At 46.0% G+C, this 19,825-nt stretch overlaps 1 protein-coding gene across 1 annotated transcript in view; it reads right to left on the reverse strand.

The window, feature by feature from the left end:
- Positions 1-11,236, reverse strand: part of GPR158 (G protein-coupled receptor 158) — a 136,742-nt gene extending 125,506 nt beyond the window's left edge. The window contains exon 1 of the mRNA XM_066627615.1: positions 10,359-11,236. Within this exon, the coding sequence (XP_066483712.1) occupies positions 10,359-11,236 (878 nt within the window). The remainder of the gene's footprint in view (positions 1-10,358) is intronic.
- Positions 11,237-19,825: the final 8,589 nt, after the last annotated feature.

Consider the following 19,825-nt stretch of genomic DNA (forward strand, 5'->3'; position numbering starts at 1 on the left):
ACATGTGGAAGGTTGGATGAAACTGGATGAAAAAGGGAAGCATGCGGACAAAATTTGAAATGTGGTTCTAACCAAAAACAGCTGAAAGAGCAAAGTGATGAAAATCAAGTCAAGGTACTGCTGGATTTTAAAATACGTCTTCCTATTATGTCGCAGTCCACCCTGAACCTTTTTAGATAGGGTGGAAATAAAACTACTAGAATAACATGCTCTAGTTACTAAACTAAGCAGGAGTCTTATTAACTGCACTGTCCTGATGTTTGATAAGGGCATGGAACGTTAACTGCATGATAAGTCCAATTTTGCTCATCAGCAGCATCAGTTCAGTTTGAAATTCATCCAGACTGACAGGGCTGCTTAGCAGAATCCAGACCTTGGTGATACGTTAATAAAATAAACAGACAAGTAATGGTCATTGTAGGTTCTCTGACAACTGAGTACATTTCGCCTATTGAAAGTCAATTTGCTTATGTCTCTAAATTGTCCATCTTCTGACCTTACTGTACACTCCTAATACAAAGAACCCAATAAACAAAGAACAAAGGAACCTAATACAACAAGAATGGGTGCCCAGCTGTACATTCCTAATTATCATGGACAAGAAGTCACATGTTAGGGCTATATACAGTCATCACAATCATTATATTTTAGAGAACATTCAAGAGTTCACAGCACTTCACAGCCATTATTTTTTAATCCACTTATTTCAAGATGTATGCGCTGCCTTTTGCATTTGACTCAAGGTAGCTAACTAACAAAACATCATCCGAATTAAAACAATAAAAACAAGATAGAATGAAAAGCAGATTACAATATAATGAGTAAAAATAATTTTTTTAAAAAGCAGTCTGTTCATTAAAACAGCCATCAAAGACCATTAAAAGCCCAATTGAACAGGACAAACTTTTCCCAGAGACAAAAGGCAGTTCAGTGATGTTCCTGGAGAGGGTGCAAAACACTAAGGCTGCAATCCTAACCACACTTTCCTGAGAGTAAGCCCCATTGAACAAAATAGGACTTACTTCTGAGTAGACCTGATTAGGATTGTGCCCTTTTGCAGCCACAACTGGCTCTGAAGGCAAGGGGGAGGGGCACTTTACACAACCATCGCTGTTTCTGAAAAAAGTTAGTGTTTTGCCCCACTCCAGGAACACCACTGAGGCAGTTAAAAGGCTCTGGGTATTCATGCCTTGGTAGGAACCACAAAAATGCCCCCCCTCTCTAGTTGTCACCTATAACAGGGCTGTAAGACATCGGGGCAGGGGGGAGGTTCCCAAAGGAACAAAGGAGTAACACAAAGATGGTAGACGAGAAATCCTGGATTGAAGACAAAGAGGGTCAAAATGTCTAAGAATCAAGATCCTTGTAATCACATACAGTGGGCCCTTGGCATCTACAAGGGATCCATTTCAGGACCCCTTGCAGATGCCGGTTTCAACAGATAATGAAATCAGAAGGGGGGAACCAGCAAACTGGAAGTGCCTTTTAGAAGTGTCCGGGATTAAATATGCGAACCTTTCTATTTATTGTGTTTTTTCTGTGTTAACTGAATGATGTATGTTGGAATCTGGGGCCAAACCTTATGTGTAACCTGTGTTGTACCCTACCCAAAGTTAAACCTATTTCCTTTCCTGTATCTGTAATGAATAAATAAAATATATTTTTAAAAAAAGAAAAAAAAGAAGTGTCCAGGAAGCCTTCTAAGGCATGGGGAGGCTGCACATGACCTCCCTCAGAAGATCTCCCAGATGCAACAGGTAGGCACTGCCAGTTACGTCTGGGAGGTTCTCTGAAGTCCACTAGCCACAGGCTCCACATCCACAGATATTCAAGTCCAGGGATGCCAAGCCTGCGGAAAAGGAGGGCCCACTGCATTCTCCTTCTAGCTTATCTGTGCAGCTTATTGCGTAGCTGATTCACAGAAAATCCAGCACAAATTCCTCTATGCTGATACAGGGGCACTGGCATGGCTTGTGCCGCATCCCACGGGGGAACTTAGCAGGCAGAAAGTCTCCTTAGAGTAAGGTGACATATGTCCCCTTGCCAGGGAAAGACAAGCCTACAAAATGGATCTACTCAGACCGGCATGAGCTCTGTAACTGGTTCAAGTCCACAATGACCCGGGTTGGTGGATCAGGCCTGGGAAGGGAGATAGGATGTGGCATGCAACAGCACCACTTACCTTCCTGGACCCAATCAGCCTAACTCACTCCGTCATCACCCTCCCCTACCCTGTCATACCCCCTCCCCACCATCCCCCTGCCCTTCATAAGAACATAAGAAGAGCCCTGCTGATCAGGCCAAAAGCCCATCTAACCCAATTTCCTGTATCTCACAGTGGCCCACCAGACACCTTCAGGAGCATCCAAGACAATAAGAGACCTGCATCCTGTTGCCACTCCCTTGCAGCCTATTTAGAAAACTAGGAGGTTGTACAAGCCCATCACAGCTTGTAACCTGTAATGGACTTTTCTTCTAGAAATCTATCCAATTCCCTTTTAAAGGCATCCAGCAAGATGTGACACAACAAACACAAGTAAGAAGATCAGGGTGGGTGCAATGGTTTTTCGAGCACAGAAAAGCATGCTTTGGAGTTCTGCCCGCCAAACCGAACCTCGTACTATTGTTTCTTGTGTCACATTCCTTGACGTGCAGCTGGGTGGCAGAGGTCCAGGGGTCCCATAGGAAGCACCAAACACCACCTCAAATACCACTGGTCGTACCCATACCACTGGTTGAGAAACACTGCTGTAGACTTAAGCCCTCTTCATCAGATACACAAAATGTTATCAATTAGCAGGCAGGCACAATTTCTGTAGTTCCCTTGAAGGCGAATTACCTTTTGTGACATAAACCTTCATCAAATCCACAGATGCTCACTTCAACATGCAAGTGTTGTCCTCATTTCACACACACACACACACACACACACACACACACACACACACACACAAATATAAAGGGGAGGACAGTTCCCACTGAAACCTAAAGGCCATGAAATGCAAGAAATGGCCTGTGCCATTTTTATGCCAAGCTCAAATGTATATGAAATAAGTACAATAACCAATGGACCTTCTGAGCTTTACTGTGCTAATTGATTGTGTTTCTATCAACACTGCTGCGTGTCAAAGGCGACCACTGTTTACAACTTGTGTACATTTGAGCTTTGCGTGCAAATGTCTTAGGCTGCACCTCTGATCCAAATCAAGACCATGGATCTAGCGGCTGTTTCAGGGTTTGCTGTTGTCACTTCCATGTCCTGCAGTCAGACATGTCTCTCTATGCATGGAGGGGTGTGTATGTCAGAAGTCACTTTCACACCCAGAGAAGAAATATGTGACGGAGATGTTGACCGTGCACATTTGATGTGACTGTTAGCGATGAGCTGAAAGCAGACCTGCATAGTCAGAGACTTTTGTTACTACAACAGATTTTCCAGAGCTGAGTTCTGCCACTAAAAACAAGTACTGTAGTTGAGCCCTTCTTTATGGTCTACTATCACATTCATCAACACAGCCCCTCTGCCACAGTTAGGATATATTTTCATATAGCACTAAGAGCAACTGGTATGCCTCAGGCAAGTCACTGAGCGCCAGTTCGCACACTCAGATATATCATTTGATTAACCAACATTTGAGTCACTGTTAAATGTTTACAACTTCCAGGGGAAACCCATTGGGCAGTCCAATCCAGCATGAATTCCCCCACACCAACACAGTGAAGCCAGCACCAATTCCACTGCATCTTGTAGGGGAATTTCACCTTCTGGAGCTCTCTGCAGGGTAAGGGGATGTTTGTTCCTGTCAGGGCAGCAGGGGAGGATAGCCCTTGCTTTCCCGACAGCAAAGTGGCACGGGAGCGTAGGAAGACAGCACAAGAAGCAGGCAATCCCAAATAGAGCCAGAGAAGCAGACACAGGCTTGTTTGATGCAGAAGACGGTATTAGTAAAAGGAGCAGGCAGAAGAGTAAGTGAAACGGTCCAGAAGTCAGGGATAGAGCAGGTCACAGTCACGAGAAGGCAGTCCAAATCAGTACACAAACCAGCAGCATGGCACGCAGAAACTCCACCAGAACAACCCACCCCTTGATGTCTGTGCTTGCCCCATATATGCTGGGGCCGGCCAATCAGAGTAGGGCGACCTCATAGTCACAAGACAGTCTTGTGACCCACTCTGATTGGCTGTCCAGTGGTGCACTGCACCACTCCACCACAGCCTACGTAACTCTGCTCACATCTCTCCCCAAGTCACGTGACTCCCTCCTGCAACAGGTGCAGCTGATTGCTAATCAGTTCCCTTGCCCCAGGGTAAGCCCCAGCAACCGCAATGGGGCAACTGAGGCCTGTGCCAGCAAAATCGCTCACACAAGTCCACATGTTGGTGGATCAGATCTGGGAAGGGGGATAGGATATGGTACGCACCAGTGCCACCGACCCTGCTTCCCCAGGCCTGATCCGCCCACCTCCACCCCATTCACCATCCTCCCCCTGCTCTGTTCCACCCTCTCCTCACCCTTTCCGGCCCCTGCTCTGCTCCATGAAGAGCTTACCTGTTCTGGCACACATCGCTCCTTACACTGGCACTGGCAGGAAGGCCTAGTTGGTGTGCTGTTGAAACATGCTTTATGGCACCTTTGCAACAGTCTGTACCAGCAGAGTGGTCACTCCACCAGTGCAGAGGCACCACAGGATTGTGTCACCAGTCTGCTGCAACAAAAACAACATAGGGCGCAATTCTAACCCCTTATGTCAGTGCTTTCCCTCACTGGCATAGCGGTGCCAATGGGACATGTGCTGCATCCTGCAGTTGGGTGTCACTCATGGAGGCCTTCTCAAAGTAAGGGAATGTTTGATCCCTTACCTCGGAGCTGCATTACCCTCATGTCAGTGCTGGAAAGCACTGACATAAGGGGTTAGGATTGCGCCCATAGTTGTCCTCATTCCCTACAGTTCATCTTTCAGTAGTACAAGCAGCTTCTTTTTTCCTCCCAGAACTCAGCAGATGCAATACTACCATTTTCTGCATTTTTTTTTTGAAAGAACAGCAGCCTTCACTGAAAATAAATGTAATCAGAAAGCTGGGTACAGCAATGTGGGCATATGAATTAGGATCTACGTGCAGGGGAATTCCCAATGGACCATTTGAAGCAGTTAGAGCTGAAATCTATCTTGTCAATGAGATTTTGGTGGTTTCTAATGTGCCTTCAGATGTATGGCATGGATCACAGCATATCTGGAGATTTCCCAGTAATTGAATCAAAAGAGCTCATTAAATAGCCTTTCTTACTGCTTGGCTGAATTCTGCCAGCAACTCTGCTCTTGATGAGAGTTTCTATATGCAAAACTGTAAGATGTTTGAGTCCCGTTCTCCACCACTACCCCACTAAAAAGGCAGGCTCGTACATGAGGCCAGCTGAGACTATTGCCTCAGGCAACTGGTTGATAGAAAGATTGACATGTCCATCCCCCATCCGCCTCCACACTCATCCGGTTTCAGCTCTCTGGATTAAAAAAAGAATTAGGAAATGAAGTGGCTGAAGGCATGCGGAAGTCCTCTCTCCCCTCCAAGCACAACCTGCACCCCTCATCAAATTAGCCCATGTGCATCTTGGCAGTAAAGATGTCAAGGCATTCTATCACAGATCTCCTGCATCCCGGGTGTTATTTTAACTTTACATGTCACCTTGGGTGTACTTGGGTACAGAAGGCAGGATATAAACCATGAAAATGAATAAAACAAAAATAAATATGCAAGGGGAAAACATAACAAATTATGGGACTATTATCAAATGGGGCTAGCCTATCCAGGAGATTGTCTGAGGCACTTGGCATAGCCAATGGATTAGCAGGCTCACCGCCCACTCTCCACCTGCCTCTGCCATCCGCTGCCCACCTCAACCTGCCTCTGTTCTCTGCCTGCCTTCACCACTCCTGCTTCTCCTCCTACACATAGCAGAAGAAGCAGGTAAAGGAAAGACATGTGATTGACTAAAGCAGCAGTTTCAAACATGGGCTGAATATGCCTGAGCCCTTTATTTAGTCCACAAGGTTCTCCCAGGGTTGCCTTTTTATCATTGTCACTTCTGCTGAGGCTCTGGGAGGGAGAGTTGGAAGGAGGCCTCAGAAAGAAAGGAACACAAAAGGGGAAGGGGAGGACCAAGAGGGGTGAGTGAGGGTGATGCTGCCGGGGTACTGGGAAAGCCCAATTATCACATGGGCTGCCCTTTCAGCAGCACTGCTTCGAAAAGCACCTCTCAGCCGCTGAGCTGTGAAGCAACACCTCGGCAGAAATGGCACTGCTGAAAGGGTGACCCAGGTAACAACTGGGCTTTCTCAGCTTGATAATTGGGCTAATAAGTCCCAATGTGAGAACAAAGCGCTTATTTCTGGCCATCATCTGCTTAATGACATCACTTCCTGTTTAAGCCATTTCTGCCCAACATTGCATATATGCAACAGGGATCAAATGTGTACACATGTGGGCTGGGCAGAAATGGGTTAATAAGGTCAATTCCGGAACCTCAGCAGGCACCATGAATGGCCAGCTGCATGGAATGGGTTTGACACCCTTGAGATAGAATGTCTCCCAAGAGAGACTCTAGCTCACCATTCTCATCTCCCTCTTTCACTTCATTCCCCTCTTCCTTTTCAAATCCAGGAAGCATGGGAGCAGCTCTTCATGTTTACCTGCGTGCTGTCAGCTAGGGGGCAACGTTTGTGACATTCAGCTGGTAAGGGCAACGTTTATTTGGTGATCTGCCTGAAGCACTGGCAGATCTTGAGCTGGACCCGTTAATAAGGCATCAAAAGGAAAAAATAGAGACAGCCATTTACTAGGGGCAGGTTCCAACAAACAGATACTGTCCTTGGTAAAGAGGGCTTATTGGAAAACATCTTATTTTTTCCTAAATAGGTAGAATGTCTTTTAAAAAAAAATGACTGTGTAGAAAGAACATTCTGCTTAGAATGCAGCAGCCCTGAGAAAAGCTGGAAAGGATATCAAATGTTGAAGTCTTGTTTTGTGAGAAAATGCACTGAAAGGTTATTTCTTTGCTTCCAAGCAGCAAAATGGGAAGGAGCATGTGAACTAGAACATTAATATGTCCCCTAGCAGATGGTTCACAGAGGCATTTTGCTGGGGGAAGACTCAGTGCAGCATTTTAAGGAGAGCAAATTGAATATTTCATTTTACTCTTAAAGGGCTTGACAGAGGAGTTTGGAATTTTTAAAAGCATCATTATCACTCAATGACACAGAGAAAGGGAAATTAAAAGCCTATTTTGAGAGGCATGTGTGGTGATTAATCTTAATGATATAATGACACAGGTATACATTTTTTCTATGTTGTTTTTGTAATTTCAGATTGTGAATGGGTTTTTTAAAAAAATGAAAATTATATTTCAGTTTTGAGCAGTATGATTTAGCACCAAACAGTCAAAAGAAGATCCTTTTAAATAGAGATGGCCAACTTCTGTATGCTTGGGGACAACTCAGTTCTCTTGCTACTAGGCTGGACGCCAGAACAGATGGTTCAAAAAGGACCATTTTCCGAGGGCAAATTGTGGGTTTCATATCCTGGTTTGTAGGTTGCAATTAAACTACAGTTCCCAGGTAACATACGGTGGTGTGGTTTAACAAGCCAGGTTCTTTCACCATAGCCCTGTCTCCAAGGAGAAAGGGTAAGTAGGGAGCATCCAGTCACTTATCAGTCAGTTAGATAACACAGGCCAACACACATTTTGCCTCCTTAAAAGTTACACCAATTCCTGGGTATATTTGGGGTGCCGATTCCAAAAATGGCATCCGTTTTGCCCTATCACGTCTAATTTTGGAGATATGGTATAGCCTCATTAGTGAATGGTTCAAGCAGCTTCCTCATGAGGAAGCCTGCATAATAGGAAGCCAGGTAAAGAACAGACACATATTCAGAACATATTGCAATCTCAGAACAGAACATATTGCAATCTCAGCTGCAATATGAGAAAAATAATAGTTTGCATTAACCATACATACAGGGTCAACAATGTACATAATAGTACGTATATATGTACACTGTACATACATATGGGGCCAACCCTGTACATAATATTGTTTAAGCAAATACATCTCTACTGTGTACCTGGCATGGAAAGAAAGAAAGATCCTTTTTACAGAAAGCCAAACCACACACCTATTTTGGGGAAAAAATTCCAGCCACGATATTTCAAAAGCAATCCTTGCTATAGCACAACTGACAGAACAACCCACTATCCAGTCGTATCTCCTACCATTGGCGCTGATGCAGCTGGGCTAGTGGAGCATATGCTGCATCCAATGCTGAGGTGGGGGATAATAAGGAGGCCTGCCAGAGGTAAATAGAAATATTTTTATGTACTTCTGCATAGGTCTTTGGTGGCCTATGGGTCGCCTTGGACCCACACTAGCCATATAGCTGGCATAAGTTCAAGGAGAGAAAGGGGGTGGGGTGGGCCAAAAAATGGGGGATAAGATCTGACATGCACATGCTGCCAAGATCCTCCCCCTTTGGTCTGCTCCCCACCCCTGTCTTCCCCCTTTGCTGCCCCAGAATGTCCCCAAACCTTCCCCATCCCTGCGCCAATCTATCAGTGCTTGCTGAGCCACCTGGAGCCCCTGTTTCATGTTCTGTGCCTTTCACTGTTTGTGGCAGCAGCCCGGAAGTACGTGGCAGCGGCCCAGCTTTGGCTGCTTGCAAAGGGCCTTCCCCTGCCAGAACACTAATTCTGGTAGCACTAGGCCACAATAGGATTAGGACCCTAATAGATTAAGACTACAGTCCTATTCATACTTACATAGGATTAAATCGCATTGAATTGAACAGAGTAGACATGTATGGGATTGTGCCATTAGAGAAGCCCTGGAGTTGTATCAGGTGATCACAGCATCAATGAATAGAGAAACTAGGCCCTTGCCTGGGTAGATACAAAGAAGCTGAGGAACCAAAAGGCCTGGATCCCAATCCCAGCTCAATCACAGACTGAGGGAAAATCACTGTCAGTCCTAATTCTCCATCAATAAAGCAGGATACCATAAGCATCCCACTAGTCTGAAGCTTTGGGACCGTAAGACTGGAAAAAAAAAATCTGTCATCATCACTGCTACAGAGATAATGGTAACTCTCTATGTTATTACAGTTCAACCCATCATTTGCTCTTCTGGTTCCCGTTATATTGCACTACCACCATAATGCAGTGGATATAGGAGGCACGTGTATCATCTACATGTATTCTAAAGCTGATCAATCACTGAAACAGCTCATCTGACCAGTACCAGATGACATAGTGATAACTTTGCATGAGGTGGATTGTTGAAATGTATGAAACTGAACTCAAGTCTCTAATGTAACTGATCCCAAACCAGCAAACGTTAGGCATGACTGAGGCTGCAGTCCAACACTCACTTACTAGGAAGCCCTGTTGAACTCACTGCCGTCTGAGTTAGCTTACATAGGATGCTGCAGCAAATGCAATTGGAGTCATTGATGTCAGACCCAATGAACTGAAATTGCTTTCCATAGCATTTTAACTTCCATCGTCATGATTAACTTTGGCTGGAACCTAATTGTGGTGTTTTATTGTTCTTCATAACATTACCAAATGACTGCATCTGCACATTGACTGGAGCTAGAAGTCATCACAAGAGGTCATATGCCTGCTTTAAAGTTCTGGGTATCCATACTACCCCAATCATGAAATTTATTCCCTGCTGCTTTGAGCTCCCAGATCAGTGAGATAAGAAAAAGCATCTCAGAGAACTTTCTTTTCTTTTGCTGCATGACAGTCTCAATCCCAATACACCTCTTAGAGGAAGGAACCTATTTCTTTTTATAGGATGAGTTAGAGGCTCATGCTATGCAGCTAAATGGAGACATGGTCTTTACAAGACAGCCTTCTGTGTTCAGTGGGGCATACTCTCTAGGACTGCAACCTTAGTCATAATATTAGTCATTCATGTTCTTTAAAAGTTTACACCGTGTCTTTCAAAGTTGAAAAAAAAAACAGCCTTCTGGTTTTCCAGGATCCAAAACAAGGTCTGCAATTCTATGCACACTACTTCGGAGAAAACCCCACTGAACTCAGTGATACTAGCTTCCGAGTAAACTTGCATTGCACCTGGCTGCATGTGTTAAATGACCTCACTGACATCATTCATGAGTCTGTATGACAATCTAGTAACATGACGGCCTGGCTTCAACATATTCCAACTTGCTATGTTTTTGCTTCTTTGTTTGCATTCAGAACTTTAACGTCTAAAAATTCTTGATGGAAGTTGTTCTCTCATTTAAGTTTGCTAACAACAACAACTACAGAATCTTAAAAAAGAAAACCCCAGATCCCCTACCTGAACTCGGGAAGGAGGTTTTGCTGCAACCCATAAAAAGCTGCAGAGAGAGTCACCAGCCAGGCTGGTTTGTAATTTCCATTCTCACACTCCAGGTAGGGAGAGGACCATTTGATGTGGCTCTTCTCTGCAGAGTAACTATCCTTCCTTCTCAAGCTGTTCTCCAAAGCCTTGGATCCAGGACTCAAGACCCTGCGGTGCAGGTGCTGCCTCCACTTGTGCTTCAAGCCGTGGAACCACTCCGTTTCACTGGAGGAGTTGGCCAAGTGATGAGCCACAGAGGATAAGTCCTCCAGCAGGATCTGGCTGTCCTGTCGGCTGGCCTGGAGGAAGACCTGAGGGCCAGAGGACAAAGGCTCCAGGTTGAAGGTGATGGCTGCCTTGGAGATATTGGGATCTCCTTCCAGCAGACTTCGGATCAAGGCTTGGTACCACTCGATGTCCTCCTGCAAGTTCTGATCCCGGGATTTATTGCTCTGTAGAATCATGTTGAGAAAGTTGGTGGTGTGGATGAGGGTGTCCAGGGCGCCATGTAACAAAGGGTGCAAAGACAGGCGAGACTTGCCAGGCAAGCCAGGCAGCTCGTACCGCCCAGAGCAGTTGGCATACCTCAGCTCCTGAGAATCGCCCGTGTACAGGAAAGAAACCACGCTGGCAGGGACCTCCTGGGCGAGCCTCTGTGCCAAGATGGTGTTGCCCGTGGGTCTGCTCCAGGCAGAGGCAGGAAGAGCCACACTCTTGACGTGGTTGTAAATAGGCTGCTTCCCTTTCATTGCTCTCTCTTTGCCGGGCTCTGTCCGCCCTCGGTTGGCATGGACCACAAACCCCAGCAGATGAGCAAAGAGCAGGATGGGAAGGAGCCACCCAGGCAAACCCATGTCCTCCACTCAACCAAGGGGAGAGCTAAGTTCGGACCAAATCTCCCTCGCTGACCCCACCCAGTACCTTTCGTGAGCAGGATTATGAACAACCCCCGCAGCATTGGCAAGAAAACTGGAGCAGAAAGCGGGGGGGGGGGTTTGGAGAGAGCCCGGATCACCTGTAGCCAATGCTTCCTGCGATCTGTCCTCCAGGGCAGGACCAGCTCGGGGAACTACGCAGGCTGCCTGGCGAGGAGAGCAGGTGACATCCCTGCTGGCTACAGGGAGATGCTATAGTTAGCCTGCTTACGTCTTGATCCCCCATCCGCCGCTGCCAAGCGCTCGCAGGGAAGGCAGGCTAAAGACCTCCTTGGAAGTCCTCCTCCTGCTGCTGCTGCTCCATCACCCGGCCAAGTGGCACCCCCCGCTTCCAGGCACACACAGACCATCCAGGGCGGGTTCTCCGGGCATCGCTTCCCCAGGAAGGTGGGAGGGAGCTGCGGCTACTCTCCCAGGCGAGGGAGAGAGAGGGAGAGGCTGGGCAAGGCTTCGGGGAGGAGAGGCTACCCTACAGCAGGTGCCCATGCACTGGAGCGCTCGGATTTCCCAGCCCAGCTCAGCAGCAGGGGGAGAAGGGAGGGGGAGGGCAACCCTCCCCTTGCCTCCTCCCTCTCCCGCCTGGAGGAGGCTGCCTTTCACGCCCTGCTCTGCCCACGGCCAGCCCCTTCTGGCTGCTCTCCCTTTCCAGGGGCATCCTCAGAGGTGCGCCCTGGGCGCTGTATGGCCGCGTGTTCTGTCAATCAGCGCGCCGCTGATTTAGTGGGCGGGAGAAGGAGCTGTCCAGTGCTGAAAAGGGAGGAGGGCGCTCCCGGGGAGAGGCAGGGGCTTGCTGGTCACCTGCAGCCTGGGAAGGGACACCTGCGTCATCGCAGGGGCGCCCAGGGGCTTCAGAGCAGAGGCAGAGAGACAGCTGGCAGAGGAGAGCTGGTGGGATTCCTGCCTCCCCCCCACCCCAGGAGGCCTGAATATTGATTCAAGGTTATTTATATAAGACGGAGGGCAGAGCATGGAGTTAAATCTCTGGTGTGGTTTGTCCCAGAAAAGAGTTGGATTCTGTTTTTTCTTTTTTCTTTTAAACGATGGTATTAATGAATGAATTAATGAGGGGGCTAGGCGTGGATCATTGGAGACCAGGGGAATAGAGACATCTACTGGCTGAGCTCTAAAAGCTTCCTATTTTGAGGCCTTCAAGTTTGTGGGAGAGAGATACAGCAAGAATCAAGATTGCAGACTTGCCTGAAAACAAGCCCCACTGAAGACTGTGGGACATACTTCTGAATAAATCTGTTTAGTACTGCTTTGTAATTCAGAAATTCTCATCAGTGCCAGGGAAAATGCTGAACTAACTTAACTAACTCGTAACTAACTAACTAACTGCGCAATCCTAAACCCCCCCCCCCCTTAGGCTGGCACATGTTTGCCTACCCAAGGGTACCGCAAACGTGCCATAAGGCATGTTTGTGTCAACTTTAGAGTCAGGGAGGCCAGCAAAAGATGTTGCACTGGCCTCTCCGCACCAGATCTGGGCCCGCTGGGGTCTGGGGGTGTGGGGAGGAGGTGGGAATGAGGTTTTGGGGCAGGGGGGTGGGTGGTAGGCATTCCCCAGGGCTGGACAGGGAGCAGAGGTAGGGCCAGGATCCAGTGCTTATTCTAGATCCTAATCCCTTTCCCAAGAGCAGCCTCTAACTGCTCAGGTCTATTTGGATTTGCACCACTTCCTGAGGTGGCACAGATTCAAGTAGAAGTACTGGAGTCAGTGCTGCATGACCTGCCTGCTCCAGTGCAAGTTAGGATTGCACCCTAACTAATAGCCCAATCCTATCCACACTTTCCTGGGAGTAAGCCCCATTGACACTAATGGGACTTCTGAGTAGACATGCATAGGATTGGGCTGTAACAAACTATCTTTTGTTCTTTTTTTCCCTATGGATGTACAGGATACACAGCATTCTATATTTTTCATGACAAGGGGAAATCAACCAACTCTATCCATGTGGGGACTGCAGTTTCTTGCCACTGTGAAAAACCATCCCAGCAGGAATCCAGACTATGCCTGAAGCACTGCATAGTCATTTGTTAACTCATACCCCTGTTAGGTTATTCTTCTAAACCCCCTGTTAGTGGCATTCTTCTAAAATCTAAGCATTCCAAATGTTCAATATATGCAATTATTATTATGGTTGCCATTTATGCATTTTGGGCCCAATCCAAGCCATAGCCATGCACATTTATATTCCACTACTGTCAATGGGACTTACGACCTAATCCTATCCAACTTTCACCACCAATACAGGCACAATGCAGCCCAGAGTTAAGGGAACAAAAATTCCCTTACCTTGAGGAGGCCTCCATGATTCCCCTACCACCACAGGATGCAGCACATGCCCCATTGGCATAGCTGTATCAACACTAGAAAGTTGGATAGGATTAAGGGATTACACCATTAAACTCACAGAGTGGTTTGCTCAGTTGTAGCCTTGTTTTAACACACTATACCAAGCACTATACAGCATTATGAAGATTAACATTAAGCAACAAGACCCCAGCCTATGACACAATCCACACTTCTGTTTGAACTTTCTGTTTGCTAGCATTGGTAAAATAGGTACAGTATTATTATATCTTTACATGCCTAGTAAATATGATTGTTTTCAGAGTAATTAATGCAATATGTGTTAGTTAAGGAGCTATTGTATGCTGGACTGTGTTAATAAACTTCCCCTGCATTTTTGCAATCACTTCCTCTATCAGTTCCCTCTCTGCTTTTCTCTTGCTCTGAATTGCTGTGATGTGGCCTTGGCCACAAAGATTATGCAAGGGTCTTCTGGCTACTATGCTGTGATGCCATAAGGAGACTTTGCTCTTCATAACCTGGGATGACTTAGGGCCATATCCTATCCAAATTTTCAGCACTAATGTAGCCATCCTAATGGGTTGCACACTGAATTCTGCAGTTGGGGGCAATCACAGAGTCCTCCTCAAGGTAACGGAACATTTGTTCCCTTACCTCATGGCTGCACTACAGCTGTGTTGATGCTGGAAAGTTGGATAGGATTGGGCCCCTAGTGCTTAGACAAGTTTTTCAGATAATAGAGTCTGATGTTCGTGAGCAATCTACTCCCCCCACATATGTCATTCTTATGTGTGCTTCAGAATAAGTAGTTTCTTCTGTTGATCCTGTGGAATTGTTACCGCACTCTGCAATAACAAGGATATAAATGGAAGGGTTGTGTCTGACATGCTTGCAATCTAAATTACAATCTGATGCTTTCTCCTTGTACCATTCTAGTGGATAATGCCATCTGTCAGACAGTATGTCATCCCAATCCAAACACCTATATTGTTATATCAAAAGATAGCAACAAATAAAGCTTCCATGTCAAAATCAACAATCTCAACTTCAGTGTTCTCTAATCGGAATGCATTCTTACAGAATAAACCAATTAACCCCTGCTAATTGGGTAGGAGGCACTTTTTCAAGTGGGTGCTCCTTTTTTAGCAGGGGGAGAGTAACTGGCCCACCTCACCCCAGCACTGTCTGTTCTAGTGGCTGTCTGCTGGTATTCATTTGCATCTTTTTAGATTGTGAGCCCTTTTGGGACAGGGAGCCATTTAGTTATTTGATTTTTCTCTGTAAACCGCTTTGTGAACTTTTAGTTGAAAAGCGGTATATAAATACTGTTAATAATAATAATAATAATAATAATAATAATAATAATAATAATAATAATAATAATAAAGGAAGAAACAAGGAAACTTTATTGGAATTTCCAACTCTTTCAGTCCCCATATATGTTTAGCTGATAGGAACCACTGAGGCAGCCCCTTGTGATTACCACCAGGACTGTGGGTTGAAAATTCTGCCCATCTTCCTGGGCAGCAAAGTATTCCCAAGCTCTGCACTGGTGCTGCCCATACAAGTTAACCATTGTTCCCTCCCAGCCAGAAAGAACTTTAAAAGGTTTCCTGATGTGACTGGTTGTTTGCCTGGACCATAGTTCTTTCCCAGCAGTGCTACTTGATTCCTGACTCCACTTTGCCCACAACTCAGCCCTGACAGTAATCCTTGCAAATGCTGTGATAATCATACAATCATAGAGTCATAGAGTTCAGAGGGACCTAAGAGGTCAACTAGTCCAACCCCCTAGACTAGATGACCAGGGGGATCAATAGACTAATGGATAAGATAAATCCATTTCTTTTCCTTCCTACTTCCTTCATGATAGCAGGAGTTTGTGATCAAATTTCTGATCAAATTCTAATGAACACAATATCTCTGTCAACAAAAGTAAAAATGAATTAATGAGGTTAGTTAGCTACTCAACACAGGTAGAAAACTTGCAGGAGATGCAAAGGACGTCTATGACACTTTACACCTCCCCAGCTGTGAGCGCCAAGTGGGCACACAATTGCAGGGTTTTTTTCCCCAGAAATCTATTTACAAAGGAACAGCCACATAAAGAAAGAAACTGGACAAAAATAAGCAAGTATCAAAGTTACGTGTTGAATTTTCCACTGAACTGCAGGCAAGAAAGGATTGATTAGCCTTCACTCATTTTATTAAGTAGCTGGTTTTTTATTGTTGTCTGTCATCCCAAACTAGGTTTCATTCATTCAAGACTAACTTGATTAAAAGTGCACTCCTAACTTTCAGGTGTTGCAAAAGTACCATAAGGCACTTCTGTGTCATTGGAAGAGTTGGAAGGCCAACACATGGAGATGTGCAGGCCTCTGAAGGTCAAAACTGGCCTTTGTGGCACCGGCCCAAGGTAAGTAAGGATCTCTCCAGACTGGCAGAATGGGTAGCAAAATGGCAGATGCGCTTCAATGTCAGTAAGTGTAAAGTCATGCACATTGGGGCAAAAAATCAAAACTTTAGATATAGGCTGATGGGTTCTGAGCTGTCTGTGACAGATCAGGAGAGAGATCTTGGGGTGGTGGTGGACAGGTCGATGAAAGTGTCGACACAATGTGCGGCGGCAGTGAAGAAGGCCAATTCTATGCTTGGGATCATTAGGAAGGGTATTGAGAACAAAACGGTTAGTATTATAATGCCGTTGTACAAATCGATGGTAAGGCCACACCTGGAGTATTGTGTCCAGTTCTGGTCGCCGCATCTCAAAAAAGACATAGTGGAAATGGAAAAGGTGCAAAAGAGAGCGACTAAGATGATTACGGGGCTGGGGCACCTTCCTTATGAGGAAAGGCTACGGCGTTTGGGCCTCTTCAGCCTAGAAAAGAGACGCTTGAGGGGGGACATGATTGAGACATACAAAATTATGCAGGGGATGGACAGAGTGGATAGGGAGATGCTCTTTACACTCTCACATAATACCAGAACCAGGGGACATCCACTAAAATTGAGTGTTGGGCGGGTTAGGACAGACAAAAGAAAATATTTCTTTACTCAGCGCGTGGTCGGTCTGTGGAACTCCTTGCCACAGGATGTGGTGCTGGCGTCTAGCCTAGACGCCTTTAAAAGGGGATTGGACGAGTTTCTGGAGGAAAAATCCATTATGGGGTACAAGCCATGATGTGTATGCACAACCTCCTGATTTTAGAAATGGGTTATGTCAGAATGCCAGATGCAAGGGAGGGCACCAGGATGAGGTCTCTTGTTATCTGGTGTGCTCCCTGGGGCATTTGGTGGGCCGCTGTGAGATACAGGAAGCTGGACTAGATGGGCCTATGGCCTGATCCAGTGGGGCTGTTCTTATGTTCTTATGTTCTTATGTTCTTAAGTTTGTGCTGGCAGCAGGCTGCTAGCGTGGGGGTCTGAGAAAAGCAGGGGGATGGCATTTCAGGGGTGTTCTGGGGCGGGGGAGGGTGGGCAGTGGGCAGGCTAGTGGAAGGACTGGGCCAGGAGGGGAATGGGACTAAGATCTGACACTTAGGCTGGATCCTAACCCCCCTCCCAAGCAGCTCGACTTTACACCAGGTCACTCATTTAGGTGCCACCGATTTAGGTGGTGCAGATCCAAGTAGTCTCATAGGGGCAGCTGCTGCATGACATGGGGTATGTGAATGAATTCCCTTTACTCCAAGTTGCTCTGACCCAATCCTGCTCTGGATGCAGTGCAGGCCAATTGCCTGCTCTCGGGCAGGTTAGGATTGGGCTGCCCAAAAGAGAGCATAAACTGACTCAATTACACTTTTATTTTTATTGAATAATAAATACCAAAAAGGTTTCGGGGAAGGGAGAGGAAAGAATCCATTTCAAGGAAGACTAAAACTCTTTTCTTAGATGGAAGAGGTTGCAAGAAAATTCTCAAGGACATACATCTGGGGCAAGGATGAGAGGATCAAGATCTAATATGCTCTGTCAATCACTGTCACTCTTCTGAGAGACAAATGTTTACCTACACTATATCAGCATATACAAGAGGATGAGAAAGTCATATGTTTGCCTGTATTAATTGCTTTAATGTAATGAGGCAAGAGAATGATAATTAGGGCAGAATTATGCTATATTGTGCAAATAAAATGCAAACATCAGACTAACCCTCCTGAGTAGATTCTAGCAAACTTGTGTGTCTGCTAGTTCAGACTACAATTCCCCAGGTAGCACAAGAACTTTGGCCTCTGCCCTAAACCAAGCTTATGGGCATCTAAATCTTATAGACTAAAAACATATATGATCTAAAATAGGATTAAATGCATGCCTTTTTATTTTCCATAATATATAATTAACTTACAGTTAACCAGTAACAATAATACAGTAACCTAGTCACCAGTGACTTAGAGCCCCATCATGTCTACTTGGAAGTAGAACTACTTAGTCAGTGGGGTTTACTCCCATGTAAATGTGGTTAGGACTGCAGCCTGAGGGCCCAATCTCATCAGTGAGTAGTACTGGTGGAACATGCATTTTGCCTGTGCAGGCTGCTGCAAAACTTTGTGCTGTGTGGCAGCACAAGCTGCCAGCACAGCAGCAGAAAGGCTGGAGCTTTCCTATATGCACAGGTGGATGTCAAGAGGCCCACTGGAGGAGGTAAGCCCAGAGCAGGGGTAGAACACAGAGTGGGGTGTGAGCGAGGAGGGGTGGAATGGGGCTGGGGTGGGCAGAATGAAGGGGAGATGGGGCGAGGGTTGGGTGGATTGGGCCCAGCAAGGGGTGGGAAGCAGCGTCGCCCACACCATACAAACCCCATTTCCAGGCCTGATCCACCTGCATGGTTCAACTTATTTGCATCAGTGAAGGTCCAAGCTGATATCTCTGGTGAAGGTCCATAGTGGCTGCTGGGATTTACTCCAGGGCAAAAGGACAAATGTCCCCTTAACACAAAGAGACCTCCAGCAGTCCAGAAGGTGTTCTGAGGTACATGGAGGTAATGTGTGGCCTTCCTGTGCCTTTTATGAGCTTCTGGATTCTTCAGAGATGCACTTCTGGTTGCCAGCATCCCCCCACTCATAGATTTCATTATCCACTGAATTTTGTATCAACGGGGGAGGGGGGTTCTGAGAAGAGATCCCCCATGAATAGCAAGGTCTCACTGTATTACAATTTGAACATAAATTGCATGCTAATATGGAATGGAGACATTGTACAAAATCCAAGGGATGGATGGGGACTGAAATCCAGGGGACTCACTTACAAGTCATGATGTGTATGTGCAACCTCCTGATTTTAGAAATGGGCTATGTCAGATGCAAGGGAGGGCACCAGGATGCAGGTCTCTTGTTATCTGGTGTGCTCCCTGGGGCATTTGGTGGGCTGCTGTGAGATACAGGAAGCTGGACTAGATGGGCCTATGGCCTGATTCAGTGGGGCTGTTCTTATGATGGGTTGACAGAAACACACACACACAGAGGGGAGGGAGGGGGGAGTGAGAGAGAATCATTGCATGATCATAAGGATGCCAATTTCACAATTCCTCATCAAAATGATTCCAGAAGCCACATCCTGCTGGGCTGTGCCCTTAAAAGCTGCAGATGTCAACCCGTGCAAAAAAAAGCTTCAGAAAATAAAAGGAGCTTGGATACCACAAGAGCACTATTAAATATCCTGACTGTGACACAATATTTTTAAAGTTTCTATTTATTTTGGGCAGCCAAGAAGGAAAAAAATGCCTTTAGGTACAGCATCTGCCTTCCCACATCCAGAACACTTTAAATACCTGGTAAATAACAGAAGCAAATGATTATACACCTTCCAGATGGAGTCAGTGCTTTCTGTCAGATGCACAAAATTAAGCTCTTTTTCTAAGAGGTGGCATTTGTTGTTGTTTTTCCCCCTCTCCTTTTTCTGTCAGTCTCCTGTTTCAAGTTCTCTCTTTTCAAACAACAGCTAAATCTGTGAACTACTAATTAAAGAAGAGGCTTTTACAAAAAAAAGTTTGATGGAAGCTTCAAGGAAGGCTCCCTCGCTGCAACTCATCAAGGGAGAAAGCAAAAATGTGGAGGCACTCAAGCTCGAGAAAAAGAAGCCGAGGAATGTTGATTCACAACCTTTTCCCAATAAAATGAGAAAGAGGGGCTGCAGAAACCCATATGCCGTCCAGACAACCATCTGGGAGTGCTGGGGACAGAAGACGTGGCAGGAGTCTG

This window comes from Tiliqua scincoides, chromosome 5 (genome assembly GCF_035046505.1).
Source record: "Tiliqua scincoides isolate rTilSci1 chromosome 5, rTilSci1.hap2, whole genome shotgun sequence".
NCBI classification, from domain to species: Eukaryota; Metazoa; Chordata; class Lepidosauria; order Squamata; family Scincidae; genus Tiliqua; species Tiliqua scincoides.